Source organism: Harpia harpyja, chromosome 4, assembly GCF_026419915.1.
Source record: "Harpia harpyja isolate bHarHar1 chromosome 4, bHarHar1 primary haplotype, whole genome shotgun sequence".
Lineage (NCBI taxonomy): Eukaryota > Metazoa > Chordata > Aves > Accipitriformes > Accipitridae > Harpia > Harpia harpyja.
The window spans coordinates 78,266,302-78,285,668 of record NC_068943.1 but is presented as its reverse complement, the minus strand read 5'-3'; the positions used below and the strand labels follow the sequence as shown (position 1 = coordinate 78,285,668).

The window sequence follows — 19,367 nt, the reverse complement described above, 5'->3', positions numbered from 1 at the left end:
GCCTGAGGAGAGCCCCGCGGCGGGCCGGCGATGCCGGTCCGCCCCCCCCCCTCCCCGCCGCTGCCGCAGGTAAACTCCGGTGGACTCGGACCTCCCCGCCCGCCTCTCGGCGGCGGCTGGCGCCCAGGGCAGAGCGAGTTCGGGGCGAAAACGAAATCCGTGGGGCGGGGGCTTCTAGCGCAGTCCTCGGCCCCGCTCCGTTCCGAGCCCGCCCTCGGGCTTCCCTTGGCCGGGCGTTCCCCCGGCGGCTGCCCCGCTGAGGGACGCCGGAGCGCGGCCCGCTGAGGCGCCGGGACGGCCGGGCTGCGGCCGGGCTGGCGGGGCGGGGTGGCGGGGCGTCGGCCGAGGGGGCCGGCGGCGGTGGCGGGACGCGCCTTCGAGGGGAGCGCGGCCGCCCGGGGGCCGCGGGGCGGGACCCCGCCTGCCCGGAGACCCCGCCGCGGGGCTCGGCGTGGCGGCTGGCCGGCGCGACGGGCTCCGCTGGTGAGCGGCGGCGGCTGTGCCTGTGGAGCAAGGCCGGTGGCGGCCCCGGAGCCGCGCCGCACCTGAGGCCAGTGTCTGCGGTCGCCCCTCGGGGAGCCGGACGGCTTAGAGGGCTGGGACTGAGGGGTAGGCGGCTGCAAGCGTGCCAAGTAGAGGCTGCGGGGACACACACACACACACGGGACAGAGGGGGGGCTGAAGCAAACGCTTGTGGGAGGGGCCGTGCACCTCGGTATGGGAAGGGGGGGTCGATGCCCCACAGAAACGGAGGGGCAGCTCCCTGGCATCTTCCTCCCGGGCGCCGAAGGGCGTCTGCCTTTTGATGTCGGTGGCTGGAAATATCTGTTTAAAACAAGGAGGCCGCATAGGGAGGATCTCGTTCTGGCGTCTCTCCCTGCGTTCCCTTTAGGTAAGCGCGGTGCCGCGGCTCCTGCGTGCGCGCCCGGTAACGAGAGGAAGGGAGGCGGCCTGGGAAGCGCTGGCTCCGCCAGTGGGCGTTCTCTGGCGGCCGGGGCTGGAGCGGGAAGCGGCACTGCGGTGATTCTGTCTGCCTTTTCGCGGACGAGCGGGCACGTACGGGGCAGTATTTGCCTCGCTCGGAGAAAATGCCGATCGTTGCCGTTTTCTTGCTTTGAAGGCGAGGTGGGAGCATGAGGAAAAGCGGACTTTAAAAGGGGATCGGAGCCGCTCGGCGCCGGTAGCGCCCCGTCCCCTCCGGCCTAAAGGGGGAACGGAAATGTGAGGACTTGGTGAGGGCGGGGAGCCGGGGTGCGGAGGAAATACTGCCCGGGGGCTGCCGGAGGGAACGCGGGACCCCACGGCGGCTGTCCCTGGTTTGGGTCCGTCCGTTTTCGGCTTCCCCTTTCGCTTCCCTCCGGTATCTCTCCTAGACGTCCTGCCTTAAACTGCCGCGAAAGGGAGGGAAGAGCAGAAGCATGTCCAACCCGGAGAAGCTGATCTTATCCCGCCCCTCGGCCCCCCTGGCTGCAGCACCCGGGGAAAAGCCCGGCTCCGGCAGCCTCCCGCTCCACTCCCATGGCCAGAGCGGCGGAGGTGGAGGCAGCGGCGGGTCTCCTCCTCCTCCCCCCGCTCCTGGAGGCGGCTCGGCTGCCTGCAGCTCCCTCTCTCTCCTCCTAACAACCGCCACCAGCAGCAGCAGGAGCCGCGCTGCAGGGACAGCCTCCTCCGCCGCCTCCGCCAGCATCGTCCCCAGAGCGGCAGCGGCTCCTTTCCTCGCTCCAGTCCCCTCCTTTTCCTCCGCTTCTCCATCTTCTTTTTACTTCTTGCCGCCGCCTCCTCGTTTCCCCTCCTCGTCTTCCTTTAACCTCACGAGTCTCCAAGGGAGGGAAGGAGGAGGAGAGGCAGCGAGAGCGGCAGGAGGAGGAGGAGGAAGAGATGTTGGCGGAGCAGCGGCAGCAGCAGCAGCTCACTTGATCGCCCATCCAGGCGGCAGCGGCAGGAGGAGACTCTTCTGTTCTTCCTCCATCCAGGGCTTGCTGCTCCGTTCCGCAGCCGGCGGCCCCCGGCAGCACCACTCCCGGCTCCTCTCCCCGGCCGCCTCTCGCCCGTGGTCCAGCAATTCCCTCGGTGCTGCAGCAGCAGCAGCCCGCGGCGACGGGATCCGAGGAGGCGACGGCCCCGGCGGGAGCAGGACTCCTAGGCGGCAGCAGCAGCGGCAGAGAGGCGCCTTCTTCTCCTTCTCGTCTCCCCTGCTCCTAGGGCCAGACATGGAAGATGGATCTAATTCTGCAAGCTGCTTTAGGAGGTTTACGGACTGTTTCTTGAACACAAGTAGGTACCGGAGCGCTGTGCCCGGCGGCGGGTCGCGCGTGTCTCGGGGGCTGTGTCCGAGGCTGGGTGCATGCCTTGAGGAAAGGGCATTTCTTTGTGCGGGGGGTGGGAGGCGAAGACACAAAGGGGCCGCGTACGTGGGGCGCGCGTGGACGCATGGAGGAGCGGCCGGGTGTGTATTGAGGATGCACGGACAAAGGGGATGCTCAATGTAGCCGAGTGCTCTTTGTGGGAGCTGGCTGTTAGCGCCTCGGGGATTTCAGCATCATTTCGGGATCAGACAACTCTGCCTATATACGTGTCAGCCTTCTTACTTGGTGCATGCTCAATTTGCACGGGAATGATACGTAGGGGGATGGAGACTTTCCCCCCTACTGACTTGAAGTAGCAATAAGGAAGCGTTACGGTATCGGCAGTTGAGAGAAAAGCGGCGGCGGAGGATGGGTGAAACGTATCGCTTCTTTCGGCATCCCCCGTCAGATCTGCCGCGGGCGTGCAGAGTCCGTGTTTCTGATCCGGCTGGGGCGCCGGGTGCCTCCTTCCCCTGGCCGTGGCTCGTTGCAAGGCGGGCGAGAAGCCGGAGAGGAAACATGTGCTCCTTGCTGCGGGGGGCTGGCGGGCGGAATGGAGGGGACGCTGAGGCGCTCCGCGGCGAGCCCTCGCCGGCTCCCACCGAGCCCGAACGCGGGCCCGGGGCCGCCCTCGCCCCGTGGGGGGAGGCGGGAGTGGGGCGAGAGCAGCCGCTCGGCCTCTCGGTGCGGGGCTCGGCGGGTGCCCTTCCCGCCCGGCGGTAGCGGGGGCCGCTGGCTGGCCCGGGCCGCTGAGGCGGGTCGTGAGAAGGGGAGGGGGGGGCGGGTCTCACGGCAGAAACTCGCCGTTCGTGGGGACGCAGCCCGGCTCCCCCTCGGGGGTCTCGCCCCGAGCCTGCCGCTGCCGCCTTCCCCTCTCCGAGGCGTTTCACTGATACATCGCGCCCCGCCGGGTGGGGCGGGGGGTGACCCCCCCCGGGGGGCTGCGTTGTCCCCGGAGCGGCCGGGGCTCGGGGCTGAAAGCGCCCGGGGTCGGGCTGCCCCTGCCCGGCCGGCAGCCATCCCTCAGCTCTGGCGCCCCGCCGGGAACGTGCTGGGGTTCAGCTTGGTCGCGGGATTAAGGAATTTCCAAGCGGAGCGTGTGTGAGCTGAAGTACATCCCTTTTTTATCAGAAACTTTTTTTTGCTCGCCTAGTGTTTTGATGCTTAGGGTGACTTCAGTCGGCTGTGGTTATTTGTTCTTTTGTTTTGGGTTTTTTCTTTCTTCTTTTTGTGACAACTTCTTAAATCATAGATTTATGCCTTAAAGCGTCCCTGAACTTGCATTTTAATCCATTAGCATACTTTTATTAGGTGGCTTTTTGGATACACGTAAATAGTACGTAGTTCACACGTGTATGTATTTTGGGGGAATGTGAGAACAACTATAGAGATGTCAGCTGAAACCTCATTATTTGTCTTATTGCCTTACAGCTGTATTTAGCATGATAGCCTGCAAGTGTGGTAATACTTGGTTCTGCTCTATGGTAGAGGTGAATAAGGATGACTATGTATTTGCTGCATTGTCTTTTTGAAACTTTATTCAATAGTTAATTATGTTACAGAGCCACATACTTGTTTAGTTTTGCGGCCTGGAGGGAATACTAAGCTCTTCCAGTTTTTGTTTTCTCTGCGTTTGAGAGGGGTAGAATGCTGTCATGCATATGGTACAACTAATGTTTTAAAATAAGCGGTCTTGGGAGCAAGTGACCGAGTCAGGGAATGTGTGTCATGTAGGGCAGTTCTATACTAGACCAAGAAAATGATGACACAGGAAACAGCTCTGTTCAAAACACCATTTTAAAAGCAGTGGTGAATTAAACTTAAGTTATATTGTGAACATTTGAACACAAGAAACCTCGTCATCTTTGACTGATTGTGACCTCTGACTGAAGATTTTCCTGCAGGCAGGAAAGGAGCGGAATGGTTCTTTCCCCTGTGAGTTTACTGACGTCTAAGAAGACATGCAGCCTGTCTCTCTGTGGAGACACTTTTCTGTGCTCTGCAGCCTGCTCTCATGAAACTTTCAAGAACCTAAATGTCTGATATCTCTGCTCGTCTTTTAAACGTGATTGAAACTGGCCAATGGGCTCAAAAGGTATTAGTGAGGTCAGACGGACGGACATCCACGTGCGTGCATATATACATATGCGTACACTTCTCTCCCTCCCCCAGTGATTGCATAAGTCTGATTTCCGTAGGAAACCAGGCTGAAAAAAGGAGTGGAGGGAAGTCAAACAAGAAACTATTCAGTTCTAGTGCAGCTACTGCAAAAAGCACTTGTTCAACTGTTTGGAGTACTGTGCACAGTCCTGGTTATGGTGCAGCCGGAAGGCTCTTACTGTTTTGAAGCGGACGAGATAATGTAGAACAATGAAGATTATGTGCTGTATCTCATAGGTTTTGTTTCCTGAATTGTGTTTTGGGTTCTAAATCATACGTGTATGCATGTATACACTGACTTTAAAGACAAAAAAGTCTAAATACTTTTACAGGGAAACAGGAGTTCTGGAGGGAAGAGAACTGAGATGAGCTCTTTTGGAAGGGGGATTTAAAAGTGACTTAACAGAATCCTTAAGACTGTAAAACAATGAAATCGCTAGAGATTTATTCTTCTTTCTCTTTCGAGCTCTTTCGACTTGCATGCTCTCCAGTCGGGATTTTGTTAGAAGGTTCTTGATATTCTTAAAACTTTAGGTTCTGCAATACTCTGTGCTATATCTGGCTATTTTTGTTTTTAAGATCCCTAATAAAGCACTGGACTGGACTGCAGAAGCTTCTATGAACTTTGTGTGGTGCGTGTTGTTTTTCTTAACTGTTTAAAATCTGTAACTTGGTGCATAACATAGTGTTTTGAGAAACTTAGTAGCTTAACATCCTGGATCGATTCTCTAGTGGAGTTCTGCCATATTTAGGGTACTGCAAGCTGCCAGGTATTCCAGGTTTCTGTGAAATGTCTTGCCTTCAGGGGAGCATCCCATGTTCCTTCTACACTCAAGGACTCTCAAGCTGCACATGTGTAGCATATTTCATCTGTGTCCCGTGAGTCTACTCACAGGTATGAGTATTTCACAGTATGGGGGCTTTCTGCTTGTCAGGGTATTATATTGGTATTTTGTACAGAGTTACCTTTTATCTAGCACTTTTTTTTTCTTTTTTTTTTTTTTGTGATGCAGCAAGTTTATCCTGCACTTTCATGTGCCAGATGCTAAGACTTTCCGACTGAGTAGTACTCTAAGAAAGAGTAGATGTAGTAAGATCTGTAGTTGTGGAAGAAAATAGCAATTAAGGTTTAAATAAAATTAAAAGTATTCCTGTTACCTGCGCTAATGGGAAAGTTAATCTTGGCTTGACTCTCTTTTTTTTTTTTTTTTCCTTGTCTGTGTATTCGTTACTTGCAATCAAGGTTTTGTAAGCCAAATGCTGATCTTCAACAATGAATCCCATGTGTAAAGGTGGACAGGGTTTGGTTTTACAATTAAATCATCCTTAAAATTTATATGCTGATGTAGAAAACAGAATTGTCTCTGGTTTTCACCCCAGGGATTCTGGCTCCGCATTAATTGAAAGCAAAATTGTCACTAAAGCGGTGTATAGTTATGATGATAAGTGATGTCATTCAGCGGCTCCTGTCAGGACTGGTGTTTCATAATACCATATTTTGCATTAATGTACAGGAACACCATGTATCCTGGTCTGAAGCACTGGCATTCTATTTAGAGGGATAACAGAGCAATACATAGGGCAGACAGCAAGGAATAGCACGGAAAGGGAGTGGAAACCATGCGGGCACAAGCAGTTAACAGCGAAGGAGGGCTTTTTTGTCCGAGTCAGGTATTTTTACAAATGGTTGTCTATAAAGCATGCAGTTTACATTTGAAATAACTAATCCTCTGTCCCTTTGACTCCTCAGCTCTGCTGCCAGAGTTTGCCTGATGGCTTGGGGGTACCCAGTGCTTATATGCGTTGAGAAAGGAGGTAATGCCTTTGCCGTTAACTCAGTAAGCTTGCTCCTTGTGTAAAACAGGCTGTGGAAGGTGTGATTATGCACGGTGGGATAGTGTAGGTGAGTTGGGAGATGGTTTCTTTCTGTCACTTGTGTGAGGAGGATGGCAGCTCATTTAAGATTCTAACACAAGGCTGGTGGCTCCAGTCACCCCGTTTGTGTCCTTCCTTTTGCTTGTGTTTAAGCCGTACTCATCAGCTGGACATGGTGAAAACCTGAAAGTGTAGAGATGAGTTTTTATTTCAGCATATGCATGACTTGACTTAGTGACTTGATTTTGAAAGAGTCGTGTAAACAAACGCTCATTTCCACTAATGATCCAGGGCACATACTTGGCTTACTTGCTTTTAAATACAGATCTGTACAACAGTACCTTTTGTTCAGTTTTAAGATTTTGTGCTGTGTTCTAATACAAATAGATTATACCTAACATTCTCTCAATATTATCAAATCATGAACTTAGTTTTAGATTCGGAAAATAAGAATGAGAGTCTCTGTGTATGTGTGTATTTATAATTTGGAAATGGCTTATACAGCTTGTTGGTCGATGTTAACCTTGTCTGTGATGAAAATTGTATTTCAATTTGAGGCTAATGTGAGCTAATTTTTTTTTAATACTACTTTAAAAAGTATTTTAGTTTCAAGTCATTAAGTTTAATACTTTAAAATTCAATGCTTTTTACAATATTCTAGTTTTTGCACTTTGGGCATTATTATCATATTTTAAAAGAAAGCTAAGATCATAAGTAAAAAAAAAAAACCCCAACATATATAAAAAGAAAAAGGGATGTCTGTTTTTTTTAATTTTGTTTTTATACTCCCTCTGCTGGCTGTTTCTATTACAAGTACCTGTACTCGAACTTTGTTACTAAATCTGCTCTTCCTTTGCTGTTTTATCAAATGAGTAGTAACGTGTATTGATTTTGATCTGTATTTAAAATACAAAAAAAGTCTATAATTGTTAAATGAAGAAACAATATTTGCAGGAATGGAAAATATGACACCTGTTTTATGGAGCAATGTTTTCATTTTTGTTATATCTTGTATTGATTTGAACCCTAAAAACAATTGAATCTTTTGGTGTGTGGGCGACATCTTCACCACTAAATATCACAGAAATAACAATTCATATACTGTTCCAAATCTATTCCATTTATTGTAACAAATTTACTTCCCAGCTTTGAAGAATAGCTGTGGCAAAACCTAAATAATTATGCTATGTTTTGTTATGTTAAAAAAAAAATTATCAGTCACGAGTTTGGCGTACATCTACATATTAGCCACAAGGCTGCACTCAAAGTATTCTGTGGATGTAATGGATAATTTCTTAAGATACTCATTTTGGTACACTAGTATACAGTAGTGTTCATCCAAAATATTTATAGCACTCAAAAATTATAATTCTTAGAAACTTCAGAGATTATGTACAAGGATTGCTGTATATGTTATTGAAATGAAGCTGTTGCATTCCCCATGGGTGTCAGTTATGGTTAAAATTGTTCAATATTTCTTGTTGATATTTCTGCTAAAGATCCAGACTTTGCTATGTGATGTGTCCTCACTTGTGCTGGTACTTGGCTTCGCCCTGTCCGAGTTTGAAGAGTGCCACCTACTGATTGACAGCTCCTTGCAGTACTTTGTTCCTTTGCCATCTGAAGGCTCTCATAGCTCGGCCTCCCTTACCTTGTGGGATGTGACAAGTTGATGTGGTTGAACGTGGTAACTGTGTTGAACCAAGCCTCAGCTTTGACCTCTTCTATTAAATGATGCTATTTTTTCTTTCTAATTTGTTTCAAGGTGAGGAAACAGGATTTTCATCCTGGGAGGTAGGCTTCCCTTACCCTGCCTTGTCCCCTTTTTAAAAGCTTGTGAGAAAGCAGCATATTTCTGTTGATTTCATCATCACTTCTTGTCAAGCTGTCATAATTAGTGTGGGAGGAGCAAGCCTGGCTGATGTTTGTAGAAGACTTTGGCTTCTGCTATGCCAGACAACGTACTGATGTGTTGCACACTCAAATGAGACAGTTCAAAAGGCAGGTAACAGACTTGCAATCGTGACTTCATTAACAAGTGAACATTCCAAAATGCTCATGATGTGTTTGTTTTTGCAGGGGAGAAGGACAATCTGGCTAACAAGTTCTAAATTTTTTATGGTAAATTGATGAATTCATCTTTACTGTTAGTGCATACTGAGAATGCTTTATTTCAACTTAGAAGTATGCTAATTATGTTCTTAGGAAAAAAAAAACTTGGCAAGAGTATGAATTAGTTCAAAAAAGTGTATAATTTACATATTTACAAGGAGCTCCTTTATTTCAGAGTTCTTTTTATATATCTTCTTCCCAGTGATTTATCACCACAGGAAGCTTTCTTAATTCCCAGCTCCTTCCAGGTGGCTTTAAGAAGAAAAAATACTGTGTTTCCAAATTTCTTAGTCTTTTGAAAAATACATTGATGGCAAGTTTTAGTCTAGGTGAGTGAGATTTTTAACCATAAAATGTTACATCATTAAGAGATGCCAAATCTTATGGCTCAGTAGGACTAGAAGTGGGGTCTCTGTATCACTTGAAGGCTTTCCAAAGTAGTTCTGGCTAAAGGATACCAAAAGAGAAGGCTTTTGGCTGTTACTCACTGCCTTTAGAGAGCTCATACTCGTTTTAGAGGTTTCTAATTAAAATAATAATAAAAAACGTCAATATAGAAGCAGCAATAGTAATCTCACCGTCTTTGATGTTAGGACCCAAAGAAGAGATTGTCAGGATCTGAGATCAGTTAATCCACCTTCTGTCTGGAAACTGTGAAGATTTAATGCTTTCATTAGCACTTACTGATCTGATTCCTTGTTTCTGCATTATCAACAAACCCCTGTGCAGCTGAGCTGTACTTCTCTTAACAACGTTTATTCAGCTGTTAATAATTCCAACATTCTTCCTTCCTCTTGTCCTTCCACTTGCATCAAAAAGAAATCCCCTAATGTCAAGCCACAAATAGTTACTAAAGGAAAGAAGACTTTAGCATCCGAAGTTCCAACAACTTTATACAGAAACCTTGCATCTCTAATCCTTCTGATCCATATGTACCCAAAATAGCAGATATTTCTAGCTGCTGACAAGTATTGCCATGTTCACCTCAATAATACTGTTTACATTGCTTCACCCTGTGGGGAAATTTCCTGATTGACAAGGAAGATGCCACTTTCTTTGCCCTAGATATTTTAGTAGCATTTCTGCAACATTGGGGTGTTCTGCTGGTTCAGAGAGTAAGATGCTTAGTGTGAATTATGGTGACTACGTGTGCATCCTGTTTATTTTGTAGTTTTCCTCACTGCCTAATTTTTATTTCCCCATTGTATTTCTTCTGTAGTGTCTTATTTTATTTGCTTCCAAACCGGGCGAGGCTACTACCCTGTCTTCTAACGCTCTTTGACTTATTCTTAACTTTTTTTTTTTAATGTGTCTTAGTATTTCACTAATGATTTTTTTTTTCTCCTAACACATAGCAGTTAAGTTTATGATAACTCATTCTTTTACTTACACTGTTTTTTTGTGTTTATATTTTGGTTTTCTTTCATGCATATACAGATACCTTGGCAACTTCTCCAGAGTGAATTCTTTCTTGGAACATAGCTCTGTCGGCTGTGCTTTCTTTGCATGGCTTTCTCTTTCTTTCAGTCGTATCTGTATTTTTGGCTTAATATTATTTCCTCCTTGTCCACCCATCGATGTTTCCTTCTTGATTGCTGAACTGTGTTGATTTTGTTTCTTCCTGCAGTGGGCCTGTGTCTTGCCCTGTCCTTTTTACAATGTCCTTATTTTCCCCAACTGCTTTGGTTGTGTGAAGGCACTATGCTGCTGTTACTCTTCTTCTGATACAGTTCACTTCGGCTGTAGTGTCCTTTTTTTTTGTGGTAAGACTAAATTTTGCGTGGCGGTTTGAAAACTCTTGCTATGTGTTCTGTATTTGCAGTGACTCATTGTATTTCCTAATCTGCCACTGTCTGCCCAGCGCTAAGTATGATGTCAGTAGAGATTTTTTTTTTCTTGCTTTTTTTTTAAGCAGACGTAGGACTGATGAAAGTTACTGTTTGATGTAACAGGAAACTGAACTCATCTGTTCTCAAAACAGGCACTGCTTTAGCCAGTATGCTCAGGTTTCATCCTGCCAGGCTCCTGTGTCTGTCTTATGCTTGTGAGCAAATCGCTTTAGTATGGATGTGTCTCACTGTTCCTGTCTTCTTCAGGCTTCAGTTTTCACCAGTAAAGACTCCTGAGACAATTACTTTTGAGAAGCTGCTTTTTCATGAATCTTGAGTCTTAAATGTAGTTCTGTGGCCTTCACTTCATGATTAGGAATGTAAGAGAGTCTTGGGATTAGAGGTGTCCTTTTGAGAAGTGCTTTCAAGAGGTCAGAGTAGGGGTGACCTGTAGTCTCCAATGTTTATAGAACAGTGCATTCCCCTTGCAGCTTCTGGCTTAGCTCTTGCAGTGGTAGAGAGAACAGGATCATCTGGCATGTTGTAGGAGCTTTCATAGGCTGTTTGTGGGTAGGAATGTGCTTGTAGATTGCCCGTTTCTTTCAAACCTTTTTTGGACTTTCGTTGGAGCTATATGCAGCGCTTATACTTTTGAACTAAGCACAGAGAGAATGTGGGCTCAAGCTCTAGCCCTGTCAGTTCTGCTTAATTTTTAGTGTGCTCCTTGGTCCAGTTTAGACCGATGCCTAACTGCCTGTATGTGTGTTGGGAACTGTTCCCAAAAGGCAGCGGGAATGGTACTTGTCTCTTCTGACCTTGTGTAAGGAGAAAAGTTTAGCTTTGCGGACACAAGCTTTGTCATGCCCTTTTACTTTGTGGCTAGAGAAGAGGCTCTGGGCTGTTTTATTTACTTGTATAGGGACATAGCTGTATGGACCAGCAGAGGAATCTTTATACTGGTGGTGGCACTAGGGCAGACCCTGTTTCTGCAGACCAAGTTCTCTCCTAGTGAATGAACCACAGGTTCTACAAAGTCCTGAATGAAAGATGTGCCCAGTGAATAAGGGACCATTGCTGGAGGACATGGCTTGCTGCCTGACTCAATGCAATTATTTAGCTTGTCTGTCTTTGTTTCAACTCGCTGTTTTGGAAGGCTTCTTAAAAGTTGTGGCTAAAATGCGTAAATGAGTGTTCTTAGGGGGAATGAGAAGACACAAATTTTGTCAGTTGACAAGGATGAATGAAGAGTGTGTGGTGATATCCCATATCTTATGTTAACGAAAAATGATGGAGGCTTGTCCATCTATGGCAATACTATTGAAGGGGTGGAAATCAGAAATAGAAAAAGGAGAAGATTGGAATGGTAAGAGAAGTTTAACATTTTTATTGCTCAAAGGAATGCGATTACAGCAGAATAAAGTGTTCATCCTTATAGGGAAAGCTATTTATAAACTCTGGGAGGTTTCTTTTGGGGTAGATGAAGGGCTTGATATGTAAATATCTCCCAGCAAATCATCAAATTTTGAAGAAAACTTTTCACTGAAGTATAACATTTCACTGAAATGTAAGATTACGGAGTTTTTAAGTTTGAAGGTTATTTTTCTTTTTCATGTCACAAATGCTTTCTTCCTGCTTAACTATAATTTTTTTCCCCTCTTTTTAGTAACAACATAAACGGTGCCTGGTGAATCTCATGTACTTTATAAATGTACTTACAGATAACCTTTTAATTTATTTCTTCACTTTTTGTAGCTTAATGTTATCTTCACCAATTGTCAAATAGCAGTTGGCCAATCACTTGTGTATGCCAGCTGGCCATTCCTTTTACCATTATTTTACTAGGTCACTCTGAAAGTTTTCCTGTTCTACGCTGTGTGTTTTTCTTTCTTTCTTTTTTTTGAAAGCTTTATTTGTAATTTAATAACTTATCTACCTTGTTCCTGTTTTTTCTAACAGTTTATTAAACCATAAATCTGGCTACATGTAGAGTGCATGCCCCTTCTCTGTCTCTTAACATGAATCGCCTTGGATGGTTCTAGCCGTGGGTATGTTGTGAGTATAGCTAACATCACTGTGGCTGGTTAGTTTGCCTATGGTGACTTCTTACCTGTCCATGACTAGCCTTGATTCTTGTTTAACTGATGATGTTGCCGTTGTTACATTCTGATTTGACTGCAAGGCTAATTTTTTGTTTGTTTTTGTTCATTCATCTGTGTGCCTTTTTTTTTTTTTAAATATGTTGAACTACTCTCTTAGCACTTTGCAACATCTTGTTTTAACAACTTGTGTTTGAATCAAAGCAACTAGCCGTTCTGCTGTGCCAAGAAACACTTTTCCCCAAGCACTTGTAAAAGGAGGTTTTTGTTTTCCTTGTTTGACAACAAGCCTTTTGGTATGTATGGAGCTGAAGAGAGGAATGGTAAGGAAGTTGAAATCTGATAGATATAGATATATATAGATACATATATATAAAAAAAAATTGAAAAGAGAACTTGAGAACAGTTACACAGTTATATTGAGCAATATTGGAATATTGAAATTCTTTTGCTAGAGCATAAATTGGTAAGACTTAAGCTTTGTTTAAATATAGAAATGTCCTGTGCTGAATTCACTTTGGAACTTAAAACTGAGTTGCCAAACTGGTTTGAAAGGCTGTCTAAAGACTTCTATATTGGCTTAAACTCTTATAATTTTGGTAGGTTTTAGACCTCTCAGAGATGAGCTCTGGCAGGTCTACTAGTGGCAGCTGAGATACCTAACCTATGCTTCTCTGTGCGAAGTCACTACCAGCTCAGCAGAGGTAGCAGAAGACAGGCTCAAGCACACTGTCTGGCTTCCTAACCTGTGATACATGCATAGGTGATCGTCTGCTAGTATATTGAGCTGTAGGCTGCTGTGATTGATGAAGAACTGCAAAAGTGACATTGGGTTGTGTGCTCATGTGCTGGTAACCTCTAGAAGCAGGTTGCAAGAGGCTGTTAGGAGCAATGAGGACATAAACTGTTACACCTACTTGCTTCATTCCCCTTTCTGTCTGTTAATGCTGGAACATGTCTGACTCCAAAGCAAGCTGTTTCAGGGAGCTGAGGTAGTTGGTAGGTGCCTGTTGACTCTCTCTGGTGTAGGGTAAGTTTTCTGCTGGTTAACTTCCTAAATAAGTTCACTGTGGAGTGAGAGGATCACCAGTGCTGATGGGAAAACAAGCCACGTCAGCATGTGGCTGGGAGCTGATGAGAGGATAACCTCTTTCATCAGCAGCTCATCTTAGATCAGCTTGGCTGTGCTTGATACAGTTACGCTATAGTTTCATGGTCACTTGAAGTGCACATAAACTAACCCTCCTGTTTAAAGAAATGGCCTAGTTCTTCCTCCTTAAGGCTGCTCTTTCCTATACATGTGTACTCCTCCCTTGTGCAGGCACATTCATGTGGCCCCATGGTGATCTAGACTGAAGAGCTGCTCTCAATTAAAACAGACCAGGATTAAAAAGAGAGAAGATGCATGCCTTAAAGGGTTCATAAACTTCTGAAAATAAGTCAGAAGTGCATGTTTAAAACGTGTTATTTAAGGTGGAAATGTCCTTCAGAGATGGGGAAATAGCATGGTTTACGTAACATAGATTTTGCCATCTTGGAAATCAGCTTTATGAAGGTCTCTAGATGCATGCCCAGTGTTTTTTGTTTTGGTGTTTGTTTCTCTTCCCCACAGGACTTTATCGCTTCACTCACCCAGTACTTTACCCAGCCCAGAATGTGCATGATGTTGATGATAGGAAGTGTTACTCGGTATCTTCTTTTTTTTTCTTAGCAAAATCTGAATCTTTCTAATTCTATAGTGCTATAGTGAAGACCTGCCACAGAGTGTGGAATTGCTAGTTATATTATGGGCTTTTCTGCTGGTGGTGGTTGCATGAAAGTTTTGTAGGCATGAAATAATTTTTTTTCTACTATGGGGCAGTAATGGACTCTTTTCACTTGCATGTTACTGAAGAATGCAAGGGGGATTGGACAGAAGTACAAGAATATTCTCTAGTTTTGTGTATGTCAATGACTGGAGATAACCCAAAATAATGATACCCACCTCCTCTACCCTCCTACAAGTGCTGGGTGAGCACAGACTAGTTCTCACAACAAACCTGGAAGTTTTCTAAACCAGGTGATTGTCTAAAACTTAGACAACATGGACACCTCTGTCATCTTTCCAAGCAGTTGGGGAAACCATTTCAAATTAGTTGAGTGGCTACAAAGTAGAAAAATGGCAGAGCCACAATGAGACTTCAGGACCTGGCTTCTAATCAGGGGATCCCTCTGCCAGACAACATTGTTTTAATAGTTGAAGGATACTGTTGCTATAGCTTCCTGTGACTTGATTTGTTGTTGTGTTTATCTTTTTCTGTAAACAGCTCCCAGACACTGGGGATCTAGGAGCTTTGAATGAAAAACATAATGGTGCATCGTTCTCTTCAGGGCCAACAGTGAAACCGGTTTAAATGTGCTTGTATTAAAACCATGAAGTGAGGTAATGATTAGTTTTGATCAGACCTACTTCTGCTGCTGCCACTTTTCTTAAGATACAATTTCAGTGAGGAAAGAATTACTGTTTTAGCAAATAGCATTATATTAATTGAGAAACGGTAAGAAAAATAAAGACGACAAGTTTACCTTACCAGCATCAGTAAGACTGGGGAGAGGGGGAAGATGAAAGAGAAGACGGAAGAGAAGATAACTTTCAGATGCTTCTAGACTGTATTTGCAATTCATAGTTTCCTGGGCACTTAGCATTTTCTGCCTCATTTATTGATCTTGGGCACTGGAATTTGCAGCTGTTTCACTTCATCTCTTAATATGAATTTGCTCTTGGGTTTCAGAACATAGTTTCCTCCTCCTGTGTATTTACTGGTACAGTCTGGCCACGGCTGATTGTGCTGCAGTCAGTGCTGTTGCTTAAAGGGTGAAGTATTAAGCTATACTGAGGGAGAACTGCAGTTCGGTAATGGGATGGTTTTTGTAGATGTTTTCATAACTCAAACCTGCATCTTTGCATCAGTTGGGAAATCTTTGTGAAACTACATCAGAGTCTTGAACTTCAAAATAACTATTGTTTTGTGGGAGGAGTATCAGTAAAGGGTGAAAATAAGGAGAAATAGATAAGCACGTTTAAAATCATACAGTGGCTGTAAAGTAATGTATCTTCTGTCTAGGTGATGGTTACTGATACCTTCCTATGTTGCTATTCAGTATGCAACCTGTCATTTACATGCAGAAGCATGGATAACGGTGACTTCCTATCTTGTACTGCTGGAGGTTATATGTGATCCTTTACTTACTGGTGTCTTTTATATTGTTTGGCTGTCAAAATCTGCTTGTGAAGGTTTAGTCCTTCAGTTTTATCGACTGATCAGCTGATGCACATACCAGTGAACCTTTTGAATTCAGGCTTGGGATTTATTTGTTCAGTTTTTAGCAGTTTGATTCTATCCCACACTTGTTTGGTAATAATGCTGTTCTGAAAAAAAAAATTAGCTATGTATTTATGAATTATTTTGGTAAAACACTGTAATACAAATGCTGTCATCTTACTGCCGTAATGCTTTCTTTTTTTGGAGCAATGCATAATTTGGGTACCACCCAAAGTGCTGCTCTCCTATTTTATATGTCTTCATATTTTCAGCTACTTTTGCTTGCATGGTTTTTCTGCTAAAACACTGGGAATCTGCTCAACTCTGCACCTGTGACAGAGCAATTCAAATTAAATTAGACAAAGACCAATAACCTCTAAACCCCAAGCAATTCAGTGGACGTTAGACCTGAAGTCTGGATCTTCCTGCAGCTTTTTCTTTTCTCTTTGCTTCCTCCACCCATTTCTTTCTGTCTAGCCTTCGTGCTGCCTGGAACCTCTGCTATCTCATGAGGTGGGCAGAACATCTGTTCTCTTCTGGCGGCCACTCGTTCATGTCTCTGCGGTCTTCCTAGCTGCTGGTTTTCATGAACTCATCTGATACATGTATTGTTTGGTCAAATTTCATTGCAGTTAGTCGTAAGGTCAAAATATATTTGTAGGGGCAAATTTTGTAGCTGAAAAGCCAGTAAGACAATTGCATGTCTTGTTTCTTTTGACCTTCTAAAGATTTGTTTGGCTTTTGTTGTTGTTGCACCTTTATTGGTTCTCTCAGTAGCATTGAGGTTCTGTTAATGATGGCTCTAATTTCTTTGGATTCCTAAAATTCTTAATGTTTTATGCACAAGGCAGAGATACATAGCTTCTGGGGGAGAGGTCAATGATGTTTTCAGTAGCTTATTCCTTCTCAAGTGTAATTTACCAAGGGACTCTGCAATCAAGTCATCGTGATGGGAAGTGCATCTCAAATGATGTAATGCATTTGTGTTTCCTGGAAACAGAACAAAATTGCAGCTCTGCTCCGTTTAATGCAAGATTTGTCATTGATTCCAGTTGCCATGATATTTACTCCTATCATTTGATCTTTTTGTTGTAATGGGTTGTTCATGCTTTATGAATCCGATTTCCTGACATCAGTACCTCAAAGCAGTGTTGGAAGTTTTTTATTAATGAAGAGTATTTTTACAAAATATTTTGAAATACGGCACAGCCAAATCTGATTTCAACAAAATCCGTAGTCTCTTCCTCTGCAGACTGTGCTAGAACAGGGAATCAACGTAATTGATACAGCAAGAGGGGCTAGATGCATAAAGCTGGATGGACTTGATAGATAAATTCTTCAAATAGGTTAAATATTTATCTACTCTGTATTACTCCTGTCAGATTTGTATTTTCTGATGAAGATGCATTGTTTCCTCTCAGTCTGTATTGGAAACTAAAATGCATTACGTTGAAACAGTATCACCTGGATTCTGTCTGCTGCAACAGTATATATTTAAGACAGATCACTTTGATGTATTATACACTATTTTCACTATTTTGTCTAAAACCTCATTTCATCTGAAGTAGAAACACATTGCATTTCATCACTTGCAGAAATGCTGTACGTTTTTTTCAAAGATTCAGAACAGAAATGTTCAGTCGCTACTTCTGAATATTATTTTTGTGGCCTCTGGAAAACGATGACTGTCCTTGCTAATTTTTTGACATGGCTTCCTCTGTGTGGACTTGAGAAAAAGTAAGTTATGGCAATATATGGAGGAACATGACCTCCAGGTTATACAAGTGGTTGGTCTGAATGCTTGGGGTGTCCAAATGTTTCTATTTGGTCACAGCTGTTAGAATACAACACGCAGAAATTTACCCTAGTGATAATTTGTAGAGTGAATAATTATGTGTAACAGATTTGTGACTAGAAAATCTTCAAGAACACTCCAAAACAAAGAGTCTTCCCTTAGTTATTCTTATTTATCCTTAATTTCAGTGGGGATCATAGCAGTGGAGTAGAGGACAGGTTTGGTGCTTAGTAACTTCAGCTGATTTTTGCTGTATTTAAGGCAATTGTAGTACAGGGGGTGGGAAAGCATACAGCCAGTTAAAAAAAAAAAATTGTAAAGCAAAAAAGTTCCTCCTGTGTACAGACACTTTGATTGCACAGGTGTTTTCAGAATTCAGTGAGACCTGTGTGATATTGTTGTAGTGATGTTCTGTAGAACTTTTTAGGCACTTTGTCAGTTACTTACGTGTGCAGATATGGGAGCAAAAAGACTACTTGCAAAGGTTCCCCTCGTTCTTAGTAATAATGGTGCTCTGATGGCACTGTATTATTAAAAGTAATGGTAATTATTTGTGTTATGGGTAATTCCTTGTGCTGTTTTATAGCCTGTGATCTCAGGGAAGTTTGCAAGACACTGGCTGAACCTCGTGGCAGCCTTGATAGAAAAAGAATAGTAACTAGACAGACAGTTGTTTTTGCTGTATGCTGTAGGACAGAAGACTCAATGGTTGGGTTTTTATATGCTTAACTCTGCATAAATCTTGCTGAAGAAAACTTCTACAAGTGGTTTAGAACAGCAGGATAAAATGATTTTGTAAAATAAAACAAAGTATGTTTTTGCAACAGCTCGAAGATATTTGTTTTGTTTATGGTCATTTTGTGGCTGTTCGTTTTTCCAGGCCAAAGATGTATTTGCAACTCAAATCCCAATAAAACAACAGTTGGATTCACAGATGAGAATGGTACATAGTTTTTTTTCAAATTGACTTTTTTTCTTTTAAGTGGGGTGATGTGTCTCAAATGCATTTGTGAATTAAATGAAGACTGGTTTAGCTTCAGATTTCAGGAAAATGAACTTGAAAGGACACTATCGGGTGGTCTGAACTAATGAATAAGGTATGTTAAACTGGTGAAAGTTTTCTTTTTTCAGATGTTGGTGCGCTCAGTTCCTACTTCATAGCATTCTCATCTGAAGCGACTGTCTTCCTCTTACTTGGTTTTTTTGGTCATTTAAGTCATACCGAGCCACTAAGTTTTTCACATGGCCTTTCTGTAAAATCAAAATTGGCACAAGCTCGAGGGCATGAACTGCATTTTGTGTTTATAAAGAAAATGGGAATCAAGGGAAAGGAGGGAATTGCAAGCAGTAATGGGTTTTTCTAATGAAACTTCTACACAGCTCTGCTGCTGATCTCTCCTTATGTGCATGTCTGACAGAAAATGGAAAACACCTTTCCTTCACCACCTCCCCTGTGATAAAAAATAGGGCCTTTTTCCCTGCTGGCCTGCAGCTTGGGGGGCAGGGGGTGGGAGGGATGGGTGGGAATAGCGACTCACGTTTTGCTTATGAAAGGATTGTGATGTTTTTAAGAAAACAAAACATTAAATACAAAGTACAAAGGGGCACCAGTCATAAAATAGACTAGAATTGTATTTCTGAATCAGAAGTTGCATTTTGGACTTGAAACGGACTTTTTATTCCCCCAGGGTTTGTGGCAAGTATTAAAAATGAGTTAAGGGCAATGCTGATCCTATAGCAGTTGGAATAGTAGAGCATAGAGAGAGTTCTCCTGATCAGATGCTGCAGACAGGCAACTCCCTGCTTGCCCTTCAGCCAGTTGTGCAATGTTCAGGGCTGAAAGTCTGTCAACA

The 19,367-nt window shown here is 43.9% G+C and overlaps 1 protein-coding gene across 1 annotated transcript in view; it reads left to right on the top strand.

Moving 5' to 3' along the window:
* The first annotated feature begins 1,065 nt into the window (after positions 1-1,065).
* Positions 1,066-19,367, top strand: part of PDE10A (phosphodiesterase 10A) — a 196,638-nt gene continuing 178,336 nt past the window's right edge. Inside the window, exon 1 of the mRNA XM_052784873.1 lies at positions 1,066-2,274. Within this exon, the coding sequence (XP_052640833.1) occupies positions 1,419-2,274 (856 nt within the window). The 5' untranslated portion in view covers positions 1,066-1,418. The remainder of the gene's footprint in view (positions 2,275-19,367) is intronic.